The 14,555-nt window shown below is 34.5% G+C and overlaps 2 protein-coding genes across 2 annotated transcripts; one reads left to right on the top strand and one right to left on the bottom strand.

Annotated features, from left to right (window-relative positions):
• The first annotated feature begins 3,939 nt into the window (after nt 1-3,939).
• LOC113766873 lies at nt 3,940-9,289 on the top strand. The gene is made up of 9 exons (XM_027311038.1): nt 3,940-3,996; nt 4,098-4,301; nt 4,401-4,624; nt 4,750-4,808; nt 6,958-7,176; nt 7,456-7,582; nt 7,924-8,237; nt 8,424-8,568; nt 8,903-9,289. The coding sequence occupies exons 1-9, from the start codon at nt 3,984-3,986 to the stop codon at nt 9,140-9,142; spliced, it is 1,545 nt and encodes a 514-aa protein (XP_027166839.1). The 5' UTR covers nt 3,940-3,983; the 3' UTR covers nt 9,143-9,289.
• A 178-nt stretch (nt 9,290-9,467) lies between these two features.
• LOC113764851 (histone H1-like) lies at nt 9,468-10,420 on the bottom strand. The gene is made up of 2 exons (XM_027308881.1): nt 10,236-10,420; nt 9,468-10,143 (listed from the first exon to the last, which is right to left on the bottom strand). The coding sequence occupies exons 1-2, from the start codon at nt 10,365-10,367 to the stop codon at nt 9,697-9,699; spliced, it is 579 nt and encodes a 192-aa protein (XP_027164682.1). The 5' UTR covers nt 10,368-10,420; the 3' UTR covers nt 9,468-9,696.
• Nucleotides 10,421-14,555: the final 4,135 nt, after the last annotated feature.

Below are 14,555 nucleotides of genomic sequence, written 5' to 3'. Positions count from 1 at the left end.
TCCATACGGTGCTTTTGATGCATCGAAACTATAGAAGAAGAAAGGTATTGACACATGGTCCCATCAAATTCATGCATGGATACGCTCTTGACCCTTATAGTGGAGGCAACAAATTGCCTCGCAAATAATTGATTGGCCCATTAATCCTGAAAGGATTTACATATACTACTATCTTTTGCCATTTTGGGTAAGGAACAATAAATTTAGAACATATTTTTGTGTATTTGTAACGAGTCCTCATTAACAAGACTCAAAGTGTCCATTCTTCGAAAAAAGTAAAGTTTTTTCCCCTTTTCTCTTCTCTTCTGACAAAGCAACATTTTCTTTGGATCAGGCAATGCTAAAAGGTCATATTGATCATGAATAAATGTCTGTATTGCATAATAAGCAGGAAACGGTTTTCAAATTTTCAAAAAAAAAAAAGGAAAGTCTCCTTGACTTAAACAATTAGTCATATTTTATGGAAAAAGATATTCATAGCACGTTTAAAGGAGCAAGTCAAGTGCCTTTAAATTGTTTATCTAATGATTGATTACAAAAGGGAGAAAGACAGCATGATGGTTAGTGCAGCATTATCAATTATCAGCATTCTGGCTCCCACCCAACTTGGTTTAATTTAATCAATCATCTAGAAAATACCCCACTACGCAAAGGAAATCACCTCCAGATTCACTAAGTTATTATATATAAGGGAAAAATGCACTTTTCATCCTCAAAGGTTGGGTTGATGACCAATTTCGTTCTTAAAGTTTCATCAAGAATACATTTCATCCTCAAAGTTCCTGAATTTTTGCCAATTAGAGACAATTGACAGAATAACAATCAATTTGGACGGAATGCTGCACGTGAGAAGCATGCTCTGTTAGAACCAATAAAAAAAGGATAAAACCCATTCGGAAGTGCAGACACCAGTGTTATAACTTTTGAATTCTAAAATTTGTATCTTTACATTATTTTGTTTATGGTCCATATTCGGTAGGAACCATGTCAAGGACCACTTGGAATGCATTTTTGACAAGCTTATACCTCTTTCTTTTTTTATCGTTTTAGTTGGTTATATTAATTTGGTTACAGTATCCAATTTGGTTGTTACTTCGGATTGTTAAAATTTAAGGCAAAATTCTACCAAAATTTTCCTTCTTACCTTATTGACAGGCAAATCAGCATGAAGATAAAAACAGTTGGTGGTTTTTTTATATAATGCCCATTTTAGCTTGGAACTGAAAATCATACTCATAAATAACTGGTAGTTTTTTCAAATAATGGATGAAAACAACAAACAGCTGATAGTTTGTAGGAAATAAAAGAAGCTCACAAAGAATCCTAAGCATAGCTAGTATTTTTTTCATTTCTAGAGAAGGGAAAAAAAAGAAGTTATAAAGAGGTGATAATTTTTGGACAAGATAAAAGAAATGAATAATTCCAGAAACCTCCCCGAGGTTTCTGACAATTTCACTCACCGCCCTTAGTTTTGAACAATTACATTAACCTCCATTCATGTAGTAAAATAACTATAATATTTTTCACTTATAGATAATTTCTAAAAAAGCCTACAACTAAAACTAATCTTTCATTTTAAAACAACGGCTACCATGCAAAACAAACTCTTATTCTCTCTCTTCGATGCTCTCTCTTACCTTTTATCCCTTGTATTTCATAGTCCACATTTTTTTCAGAGTCGTCATCTACACAACCATCTAATACATCCCGAATCCTCAATATTATGGAAATAGATCCTCTTTTTTTTCGTTTTCCGTTTTTGTAAGTATTATTGAATTGACATTGCTAAATGATAGGTTGTCAAAGCATATTTGTTGTCAAACTAAATAAAAATGAAAAGAATGGTAGTGATACAGAATATAAACAAGAAAATAAAAATGATGGCTAAAAAAGAAACATAGATTGAGGAAGATTACACTATTATACTAATTGTGCAAAAAAAAAAAAGAATTTTGGGATACAAGAACTATAATCAAATTGGCCTAAAGACATAGAATGTGGTATCTAATGTTGCTTTTGGTTGCTCCATATTGGTATTTTTGGGGGGTTATATTATTTTAGCATTAACAAGCTTGCATCCATTTTGATTGAATTTGAATAATGACATTGGTCAATTTAGATGCAAAATTTAGGCAAAAAAAATTGAGGAAAAAGATTAGGTTGAATGCAAATTTTAATTGTCATAATTGATTTGCACAGGAAGCTTTAAAGCTGCAAAGTTGGGCTTTCGAAATTATGAGAATACGAGGATTAAATTAAGGTGGCTTATTGACTTCGTTAGGGTGGTAGTTATGCGAATTGCAATAGTTGCAATGTGGAAGAAATTCATGAGCGAGTTTTCCCCCCTTCTAACTAACAAAGGGTTATTTTAGGATTTTTAGAACAAATTTAGCATAGTGGATTTATATTGTTACTGAAATGCTATAGTAGAGAAGGTAAGTGTAATCTTTTAATTTAGAAAGGACCTACCTGCAATAGTCAAAAACATCCCCTGACGTTTCTGAAATTATCCCTAAAATTAAAAGTTATAAACAGCTGGTAGTTTCTATACAAGATAAAGTAACAACAACCTACCAGTTTTTTATGGCTTTCCTCTATTTTTGCAAATAGGGTTTCCTCTATTATATATTTTTTTGATAGATAAAAAATTAAATTAAATGGACTGAGCTAATTTAATGCGTTTGGATAGATACTCAAATCCAAGTCACCTATAATCCATGAATAACTGGATGTCGACCATTTATGTCAACCTTTTTGCCAGCAAATGACTGGATTTAGTGGTTAGAAATTTTTTTTGAACTACAACAAGAAAAGAAGTGGAGAGGACATAAATGAAGTAAGAACAGGTTTTACCTGTTTTTTGTTGAATGCAAAGTTGGTTCTAACGGAGCATGCTTCTTATGTACTGCTTTCCGTCCAAATTGAGTATTATTTTGTCAATTGTTCCTAATTGGCCAAAATTCAGGAACTTTGAGGATGAAATATATTTTTTATGAAACTTTGAGGACGAAATTGGTCAACCCAACCAGTGCATTTTTTCCTTGAAAATTTCAATTCTATTATTCGGGCGTCAGAAAATTCAGGAACTTTGAGGATGAAATGTATTTTTGATGAAACTTTGAGGACGAAATTGGTCATCAACCCAACCTTTAAGGATGAAAAGTGCATTTTTCCTTATATATAAACTTAATACAATCAATTTCCATGTAACTTAGAAAGATGCATTTCTTTTTTTTTTTTTTTGAAGAAATTGCATTTGCACTAAAATTGATTTCTGGAATCAAAGTGAAAGAGTAAATTACACTCAACATCACTCTTTTTGATGATTCCTTCCTTTTATTTTATCTCTGTTTCTGCTCAATGGGTGCCAAATGGACATTCTTTCATAATAGTATTTTTTTTATAAAAGTAAAATTAATTTGACAAAAAAGTATTTAAATGTGGAGACTGGAATAAATTCTGGATATATGTATTCACATGACAAGTTAGTATAATTTTTGTTTAATTATACTTCACTAGACACCGAATTAGAAAAATTCTATACAAAATAGAAACACGATGAAAAATGGTGTCTTTCTCTATCTAAAATTGGTCTGACACAATTAGATGTACTAAAGAGTGATCATTACAAAAAAAAATATTTTTAAGCATAAGGGAGGTTGTTAGATTAAATGGTTGAGTATATTGTTCCTTGAAATATGAAGGAATAAATGAATTTCAAATACTAGCAAAAGGTAAAAAGAAGAAGAAGAAGAAGAGGAAGAAGAAATAAGTTTTACTATGTTTTACTAAGAAAGTGTGACTTTGACTAAACAAAAATATCCAATGCTCCAAGTATATCTCCCCAAGGCTCCAGGTCGCATTCGCCTAGATAAACTGAAAAAATATAAAAGCGCCATCATCATCAAAATCTGAAAGTACATCAAGAAAAGCAAAGTTTCCGCGCCATTTTCAACTGTAGTTTTATCTTGGATTCTTCAATCATGCATCATCAAGGTAAACTAAAACCCAAAAAAAAAAAAAAAAAACTTCTTGCTCCATCTCCCATACGTGTCCGTGTGTTGCTTACTACATTTGGTACGATTTTATTCCTTCAGATGGCTATGGAAAAGCTGTTCTTGCCCATTTCCTGGCTGCAACCGCCATTGGACTCATCTCAGCTGCAACCTTGTATTTTAGGCGAAGAAAGTCAAAATCTTCATCCTCCGAAGATCATCGCCTGAATAAATTTCTTGCTCCATTTTTAGACAGAACTGAGTCCGGCCGTGTTGGAAAGCTTGAAAAATTTTCAGATTATGTTGGTATGCACCCTTTTCTTTAAAGAATTCGTCAGCGCTTTTCTTTCTTGGGTTTTTTTTTAAAAAAAATAAATAAATAAATTTTTGAGGTATGGTTTGCAGCTAGGCAAATTGGGTTTAAAGATGGAAGTGAATGCCCTCAGTTGAGCAAGTTGGCTTATCAGTACTTGAAAAGATCCAACGGGTGTCATGATAGGATTTATGAGTATTTTGCTAATGAAGCAGATGCAGATTCTTTGTATGTCAAGTTGGTCGAAGAATTTGAGAGGTGCATTCTTTCTTATTTTGCATTTTACTGGAGTCATGCTTCATTCATGATCACTCAGGTACCTTTATATACTATTTTTTTTAAGTTTCTGGAAGGGCTGGAATCAACCCATAATCTTAATTCATTTGAGATTCAGTTAATTGTTTTTGAAGTTTATAAATGATGTAATTTTGTTTTGTGTAGGTATTAAGTGTGGATTCTGAGCAGAAAAAGCTCAAGGACTTTGTAATGGCTGCAACAAGGTGACCTTTTGCACTCTAGTCGGCTGTTTTCGTCAGTAGTGACGTTATAAGATACAAATATTATCATCTAAAGGGTAAGGAGTAGCATAAATAATTAAGCAGCCAGCTAAGAGAATAGGACTGATATTGATATTCTATGACTTATCATCAAGAACTAATCATAATCAGTCATGGAGTGGCAAGAAAAAATCAGCTGATCCACTGGGATCGAAGCCAAGGGCGGATTTACATTGGGGGCACGGCCTCCACTGCCTCTCTTAAATTTCTATAATACCCATAAAAATTTGATATTATTTTAAGTATACCTCCTGAAGTTTTGTATATCCATTGATTTATATGCTCGTAAAGTTGCCTTTGATTTTATTTGTTGTTACGACTACCGTAAAAAGGGTTTTTTCAGTTATGAATATAGCGAAGAATCGGTTACGAACTAGAATGGAAGACACTTAGATGAATAATTATTTAATTACTTATATTGAGAAAAATAAATTTCGTGAAGTTCAAAATGAAAAAGTTGTAAATCGTTATCAAAATATGAAAACTCGTCAAGGGTAATTATAAATGATTTAGTTTGCTTTTTGAAATAAAATTATTATTACATTAATAATTTTGAGTTTGTCTTTTTATATTTTTCATGGACTATATGTATCATTTGTAGTTGCTGGTGAATTTTTTTTTTCTTAAAAAATTAGAAAAAGAGTAGATAAAAAATTTTAAAGTTGCTTTTGGCCAGCTGAAAATTTTTTCTTGCTCCGCCATTGATTGAAGCTGATGCGCTAAGTGACCATTCATTCTTCTCTCACACGTAATTTACTCCAGATACCCCACCAGGGCATAACAGGCCTAACGCTGGTTGTGTTGTCGAATTTTTTTTCATACTACTCTCCCCGGTCAATTCTAAACCAATACCAGACAATTGACTGGAAACATATAATCTCCATAGTTAACAAAATAGTACTGCTACCTTTGGTAAGAAATGATGAATCCAGAGGGCTAAGTCTCAGAACCATTGACTTGTTTCAGACCATGTTTGGCACAATTTCATGGGACTAATTCTTCTGCTGCTTTGCAAAAGGAAATGCGAGTCTGGAGTTGCTTCAGCAATAATTGAGAACCCTTTTGTATTTACCTTCAAGGCTAACGAGTAACTAAGAAATGCATGTGTGGAATGTAGACTGCTGAGAAATGCAAGATTGAGGATGATTTGACCTTAGTACTTCAGGAGGGATTTATATAATTTGAGCTGTCAGATTTATCAAGTAACATAAGAGGGATTTTAGGTTGGAGAAATTTAGGAGTGCATCTCTATGGTTTGTCCCAAACTAAGCTCTTTTCGACGTATTAGCTATTCATCTGTTCCATTTCAGGAACCACTGTTGTTCATTTTTTGGTTACAAGAAACAACGGTTGGTGAATAATGTGTAAATGTTTCAAAATTTTGACACGTCAACTTCCGTTTAACAGAGTTCTTAAACTGAAGTAAAGACTGAATCCTATGCTTGAGAATGGAACATAACCTTATGGTTATAGGGCTTTGTTCCTTATCTTGGAATGAACGATGGATGTTGAAGCCTTCATCCTTAGCCTCGAATTTTTATTTATTTATTTGTTTTGAAAGAAAAACGGCAAGGCTTAATTCTTGTTTTAATCAGTCCAACCTCTCTAGTAATCAGATTTAGAAAAAGAATTAAGTGAAGGGAAAAACAAAAGACTCGCTGCATTGATCTACCTTGTATGGTTTTATCTTTCTAGCTATAAACAGAATCTAGGAATGCCAAAATTCGTGCTTGTTTCTGCCTCTAAAAATGTAAAATACTAGAAAAGGAATTTTAGAAAAAGCAAGGAACCTTTTCGTTGGATGATGGACAAGACCTACTTTTGATTTTTTTTTTCCTCTGCCAATAGCATCGCCCCTATACCCAGAAGGACAAAAACTTAGAATTTTTTTGCTTTGGCCATGGAAACATAAAAAGTTTGATGGTTACATTGATTATTAGATACACTTCCCACAAAAGGACTGAAGATAAGCTAGTGCACTGCATTATTACTTAAAGCTTCATGGTCCCTATTACTATGCAGTTGTTTTCAGAAGGATGACTCTTGTTTCAGCTATTGCTTCTTTTGTTTTTTTTTTTTTTTTGGGGGGTAGAAAGCAGAGATTTGAAAAGGTCACCAGGGACCTGAAGGTGGCGAGAGTTTTCTCTACGCTGGTGGAGGAGATGAAAGCAATTGGACAGACAAATGGGGAATCAAAATGTACAGAAGTCATGGTTCCCGTAGCTCACAGTGAAAGAAGTCCAGTACTTCTCTTTATGGGTGGTGGAATGGGAGCTGGCAAGAGCACCGTCCTGAAACAGATTCTCAAAGAGTATTACCACATGCCTTTTGATTGCTTATTATAGGAAAAGAAGCTACAAGTACTGCAATGATATAAACAGCAGGAAGATGTTTGCAGGGTTCAGTTTACAGTACTTTGAAGCAATTTTAATAATTGGAACTTATGAATAACTTTTATATTGGAAATCTTATCCACAAAATTGAATGGAATTTATTGATGACATCATGGGGAAGATAAGTAGCATTTTGGATTCAGTCCCTAAGCTGATACCATATCCATTAATATCTACTTGTATTGCTGTTTTGGCAGATCATTTTGGTCTGGAGCTGCAGCAAATGCAGTGGTGGTAGAGGCAGATGCTTTCAAGGAGACAGATGTCATCTATAAAGCACTTAGTTCCAGAGGTCACCATGACATGCTTCAAACTGCTGAATTGGTAATTTTTTCTGCATTCAATGATGAAAATCTATCTACACACAACATTGATCAAATACTTGAATTTGTTTATCCCTTGATTCTGTCCTTATATTCTGATTAGGTCACTGAATAATTTTTTTCTCAATGCTTGATCTTACCCAAAAAAGAGCTCTAGTAGTACTATAATGATCGTTTATTGTCTTCTTGATTTCTGTTTAGAAAGTTAATTCTCTCCAATAAATGTTAATTTCTACGACAAGAAGCCAATCTGCATTGCAGCATTGACTATTTCATGCATAAAATCCTTTAGCAAAGTAGTGTAAGAATTGATTCATCAAAGTTGTTATATTCCTCAAACAGGTGCATCAATCTTCCACTGATGCTGCATCTTCCCTCCTAGTAACTGCACTTAATGAAGGGCGTGACGTGATAATGGATGGTACCCTATCATGGGAGCCCTTTGTGGAACAGACAATTGCAATGGTGCGAAATGTTCATAAACATCGCTACCGCATGGGTGTGGGGTACAAGGTTGCAGATGATGGTACAGTCACCGAAAATTATTGGGAACAGATTGAAGAACAAGGAGAAGTAGCTCAGATCAGGAAACCATACAGAATAGAGTTGGTTGGAGTTGTTTGTGATGCTTATCTAGCTGTTGTAAGAGGCATCAGGTATTGATCCGATTTCCAAATACATGCTTGCTTATTATTATTTTTTATCTATAATAATGAAATGTTCCAAAGAATCAAAATTTGACGACGTAAATTGTACTCTACATCCCAGTCTACCAGTGGTTCTGTATTGGCCTGAAATTATTTCTTATGGAGTCCATAGAATTTACGTTTGAACTGTTACAGGAGAGCAGTACAGACAGGAAGGGCAGTGAGGGTAAAGCCACAGCTGAAATCACACAAGAGATTCGCAAATGCCTTTCCTAGATACTGCCCACTGGTGGATAATGCAAGGCTCTATTGCACAAATGACACGAGTGGACATCCCAAGGTAAAGTTTATCCTGATCAAACCTTCTTTGCAACCACCAGAAAGAATAAGAATGAAATCAGGAGAGCAAGTCATAGAACAAGAGCGACTAGTCGAGGAGCTTTCTTTCTCTTCTTTAGTCAAATGCGAATTTAGATCACCGGATTTCATTGAGTACCCTGTGGCATGTATCCTTCGAAAAGTTTGGAAGGCAGCTGTTATTCGTGGAATTCAGACTCCTGTAGGATCACTAAATTCATAAATCCTGATTCAAACCATGAACTATGAAGGACGACGTCGTTTTTGGAGTCGAAACTTGTAACAATTGCTCACTTGACAAATCTTTGTGAATGCAGTTAATAGCATGGAAAGATGGAGATAGCAAACTTTTGATAGACCCTGAAGACATCAATTGTCTGAAGGTGGTTGGCAGCCTGAATGATGAAGCAGAGTCCATATATGAGCTTCACAAAGAATCTGACCCGATCTTGAAGCCAGGTTCAATTTGGAATGACGTAGTTTTGTTGCCCAGAAGGAAAACTATCAACCAGGAGCTGAGAACTGTCATTGCCAAAATCGAAGTTCCAGCAATATAGATAGACTCTCTTCTTTGGGTCGTCGTAAGTTCTATGGTTTGTTACAGATCAACAAGAAGCTGTGGTTAAAATATTCTCCACCATCATCACTTTGTAACAAGCTTTTCTCGGCACTGGTGGAATGCTGCAAGTCTCGTACAAATGCCATCATGGTAATGCTGAAGATAAAATTCATAATTTGTTGGCGTCTGGTTCTCTTCAGGAAAAACAACCAAAAAGTACCATTTTTAACTTGTATGCAAATAAAAAAAATAGTAGCATTTTGCAAATTAAACAAGATGTTAAGATTCACAAAATCACAAACATAATAGTCAATCACCCAAACTTCAACCAAAACACAAGATGAACTGATAATTATGGATTAGTACTATAATTTCTGAGTCAAACTGCCCTTGATTGCATAACCTACTAAGAAGTCCAACCACAACCTAAATGCTACTTAAAACAGAAGGCTAAAATAAGAAATAGTAACAACGAAATTCCTCCCAAACCCCCAACCATCTATGAATTTACACATTTACTCCTTAATCCCTCCAGACCCCAACTCACACAACTCATTTCTTAAGCTTCTTCGCCGGCGACTTGAGGCTCTTAGGCTTCTTCACCGGCGTTTTCTTCACCGCCTTCTTCACCGGGGCTTTCTTGACGGGAGTTTTCTTGACTTTCGCTGACACTGCAGCAACCACCTTCGGCTTCTTCTTCTCCACATTAGCAGTTCTCTTCCTCTTGGTACCCGCCGCCTCTTTCTTTGGAGCAACAGCCTTCTTCGGCTTCTTCTCCCCGGCAGCAGCAGCAGTAGTAGGCTTCACAGGAGCAGCGAGCTTGAACGAATTCTTCACCTTAATCAGTTTTCCCGACGCCAAAAGCTTTTTCAACTGAACCGACAAAAGCTTCTTGAAATTCGGCGGCAAATCCTTCTGCTTCTCTTCAATAAACTTCGCAATTGCATACGGACTCGACCCGGTTCTCTCCTTCAACGCAATAATCGCCTCCTTAATCATCTGAAAACCGCAGACAAAAATAAAAAACCAATTAACAATAGAGCAAAAATACGATAATCCGATCAGATTACAAAAATTTCAATATTATATACCTCAAAGTAAGTAGGATAAGATCGGACTTTCTTCGCAGCAGGAGCTTTTCTGGCTTTGACAGCAGCGGCACTTTTAGTCGCCGGAGATTTTGCCCGTTTGCCGGCTGCTGCGGTTTTGGATGGAGGCGCCATGGATGAAAAATTGAAAATTGGAATTTAGATTAAGACAGAGGGAAAATGAAGAGGAGGAGTTACTGATTTTTTTTTTTAATTTGTGGAAAGGGTATTTATAGAGGGAAATGGAGGAATGTGATTGGTGGAAAATTTGTGAAACGGGATTGTGATCTGAAGTTGTTAGAGTTTTAAATCTATACTGTTGGATTGGAACCTTATCGACGGTTGATAATGGATGTTGAGGGAATGACGCGGATTGAGGTGTAATTGGGGACGATGGTGGGTGATTCCTCGAAGGGTAGTACGTTTTTGTGCTTTTGCGGACGAGTCTTTATGTAGATTACTTGGGCTTTAATTGATGGAAATTTGTAACATCAGGGTGATTTTGTAGGTCATTGGGTAGGAAATTTCAAAGGAGTTTTTGTATGGTTTTTTTGGTTAAGGGATGTTAAAGAATTTTGGTCCAATTGTTATAATGGAATTATAATCATGTGTTTTTTTTTTTGGGTTGAGCTCAACCTTAAAAGTGCTAATTTGGATGTTAATTGTTAATGTACATCAACAAATTAGTGTGCTTAGATGGGAGATTATTTGAAATATTTCTGTAATATTTTTAATGATATAATATATGTGAGATAAAACGATGGAACGATAAAATGTTATATTGAAAAATGTATTTGTGTTGCAAATAAAATAATTTTTATGTAAATAATTCATATCCAAACACGCGGACAAAAACTCCTTTTAGTACATAAGTGTAAAGTAATGGAATAAGTGATTCGTATTTTCGTTAGCTAGTTAATTTGACAAGTTACATATTAGGTTTCAATTAAAGCCTTTAAAATTTTAACTAGTGCTGGGTGCATACTCTATGATTATCATCTAATATCATAACACTTGTTATAGTGGCAGATCAAATATAGGCCATGTCTGGCAAATCAGTTTTTTGCTTAGTTTTTCTCCTACAAGTTTTTTAACAACTTTAATTATAGTAATTTCAAAAAATTCTTCAAAATTTTTAAAATGCATACTTCAAAATACCTAAAAACACATAAAAAAAAAACTTTCCTTCTTTCCTTTCTTCTTCTTCTGCCCCCACCTCAACCTACCACCAACTCTGCTGCCTACCAACACCGGCCAGCATCTCTTCCAGTATTGGCCATCTCTTCCGACGCCAACACCAGCGCTAGCTATCTCTTTTTTTAAAATTTTTTTCTTCTTTTTCTTCTCTCTCCTCCTTCCCATCTTTCTCCCCCCAACGCAATCTAGTCGCTTGACCAGATCATGCAGAGGGAAGAGGGGAGGAAAGAGAAAAAAAAAACTTCCTACTGCTATTGGCACTGGTCACCTGCGGAGGTTCTGACACCGGCACCCGGCAGTAACCTAAGGAAGTGCCATCAGTGGTAAGGTGAGAGAGAATAAAAGGAGAGAAAAGGAAAAAGAAAAAGAATGACAAAAAAAAAAAGAAGTTTTGCATCTTAAAAATTTTTTCTACAAATTGTATAGTAAGTTATAATAAAAAATTAGGCAAACATCCAAAAAACTCGTTTGCCAAATAGCCCTTATTCTTTTTAATTTCTACCCAATCGCTAATTAGTGTAAGGCATAATTGTCATTTTCCAAAAGAAGTTTGCCATTATCATTCATCACACTCCATGAGTGTATTTGTAAGCGTTTTACAGTGGTATATGTAAATTTAAAAAATGAACTAAACTACTCAAGAACTCGACTTGGTAAGAATTTATTTAAATTTGGTTCACCAACTAAGTTTGAACGGTATTTTATATTCTATAACATTCAAACTTGATTGGATAGATAACCAAACCAAACTTGAACAAAATTTCAAACTCATTAAAATAATTAAGCAAATTTAAACACTAAAGTAGTCAATTTGATTAAATTCATTTATACCCTAAATATATAGTTAATGTACACTATGGATGAAAACTATTTATCTACCATTTACTGTATAAGTATGATTTTGTATAAATGACTATTGTGACTCTCCTTTCTTTATAAACAAGTGAGCAAAGCTTGTCTTCAGCTGCATAAGCAAACTCTAAACAACCAAAAAACGTCTATATGCTCAACTTGTGAATTAACAAAGAGAACATTGCAATCATCACACTTATGTTATTTTGCAAATATCATAAACTATTTTGCACACTTAGGATATTGTTTAGTTAGGGATAGCGCTATCTATGCAAATGTAATAATATTTTTACTATAAATTAATTAGAGCAAATTACGCGAAACGTCACTAAACTATTGCAAGGTGCCAGTTTTTGTCACTAAACTTTTTTTATTAGCAAAAAATGTCACTGAACTAATAAATCTGTACCGTTTTGATCACTCTGTGATCTTATGTCGTTAGGAGAGATGGAAAATAACTTTTTGAGGGGCAATTTCGTCTGCACAACTTTTGTGGGAAAAATTCTGACTAGTAATTGAAGGGACAACAGTTCGATCTCTTAAAAATCAACAACAAAGATGTGCTGCAAATAAAGCCAAACTGGAAAATGTTTGATAAATTTGAGGCTTCTCCTCCGGCCAGGGCGACGGAACTCTTCTAGTAATGTTGGGTTCATTCGAACAAGTTCCAAGATTGAAAAGACCAATGAATCATAGACTATACCAAGGCAGAGAATGTTCTCAACATTCTGTTGGAAACCAATGAATTCAATTCTCTCATAAGACATATTTTCCCATTCACCCGTCAAGTGATGCTCTCAACGCTATTGTAAATATCTCATTATGGATTCCGAAAAGAGTTGCACCATGGAATCCCACATCCTTTTGTAAAAATCTCTGATTGGTTGCCTAAAATTCTCTAGAGTTTCTCGATCTGCTACAGTGGAGGGCAATCCATCCTTAAGAAGAAGAGAATAAAAACCCTGCCAACCTTGATGAACAAAATCGTCAAGACATCGGGTCTGTTGCCTAAAATTCTTCAAAAAAATCTCCAAAAATGGAGGCTGCTGCAATTGAGTCGAAGTTGGACATTGCCTGATCTAATTCAGAAGACGAGTAAAGCCTCCCCCTATTTTCATGAACAAAATCTACAAATCTTTTAAAGGAATTCTCCAATTTCCTTGCAGCCAGAAAAAATTTTCTCACTACTTCTAATTCCCCCTTCAACCTGTCGAAATGATCCTTCTCTGTGAAGAAAACACCCTCAAAAGCTACAATGTTGTCCCTTCGTTTACCAGACAAAATTTCTTCCCACAAAAGTTGTGCAGATGAAATTGCCCCTCAAAAAGTTACTTTCCGCCTCTCCTAACGGCATAAGATCACGGAGTGACCAAAACGGTATAGATTTACCAGTTTAGTGACATTTTCGGCTAATAAAAAATTGACCAAAACCGGCATCTTGCAATAATTTAGTGACATTTCGCGCAATTTGCTCAAATTAATTTTGCAGATAACATTGATATAACGTTGAATGAATGAATGAGATTGATTGTGCGACATGATTTTCAATGAGTAACAAAGTTTGTTATATTTTTACCTTATTATTTTACTATTTACATTTGTTACTTTAATGTCCACATGCATTGTATTAATCTATTAAGTAATAATAAGTGATTCTCTAACTGATTTGTCCATTTACATACAAAGTTACAACAATTTTTTTGAAATAGCCCTAAAAACACCTAATTTACAAGGATCCAATTATATGTATAATAACAATGTGTATACTTACTATACAATATACAAAGGAAGAGTAGTGACAGTTGGTGTAAACATTTTCTATTATTTTTTGAAGATTTATCCTAATTACCTAATCACATATGCCAATGCAACTGCTCATAACTATCCTAGGTATTGCTACTAACAAATTATCTATTTTTTATTAAAGAAAAAAATTACTTGTAAATTGAAGTTTATTGATGAAATATTCTCATAAAATTTACTTGTTCAAAAAATAAAATTTACAAATTCATGATAAATAACAATTATTTCTCAACTACACACATACATATTTGGTGTGCCTTTAAAACTAATATATACATATATATATATATAAAAGGGAGAGTAGGGTTTTGATGTAAACTTTTTGTACCAATTTATGTTATACCAAAAATACCCTGTTAAACTTGTTTTCAAACTATTCATATTTCCTTTTTTTCTCTAGTATAATTTTAAGAATTAATCTTCTATACACTGATACTGTATACACTTTCACCATTGGATGCATAACATATA

Source organism: Coffea eugenioides, chromosome 3 (genome assembly GCF_003713205.1).
Source record: "Coffea eugenioides isolate CCC68of chromosome 3, Ceug_1.0, whole genome shotgun sequence".
Lineage (NCBI taxonomy): Eukaryota > Viridiplantae > Streptophyta > Magnoliopsida > Gentianales > Rubiaceae > Coffea > Coffea eugenioides.
The sequence above is the reverse complement of the archived record's forward strand: the minus strand, read 5'-3'. Positions and strand labels throughout refer to the sequence as shown.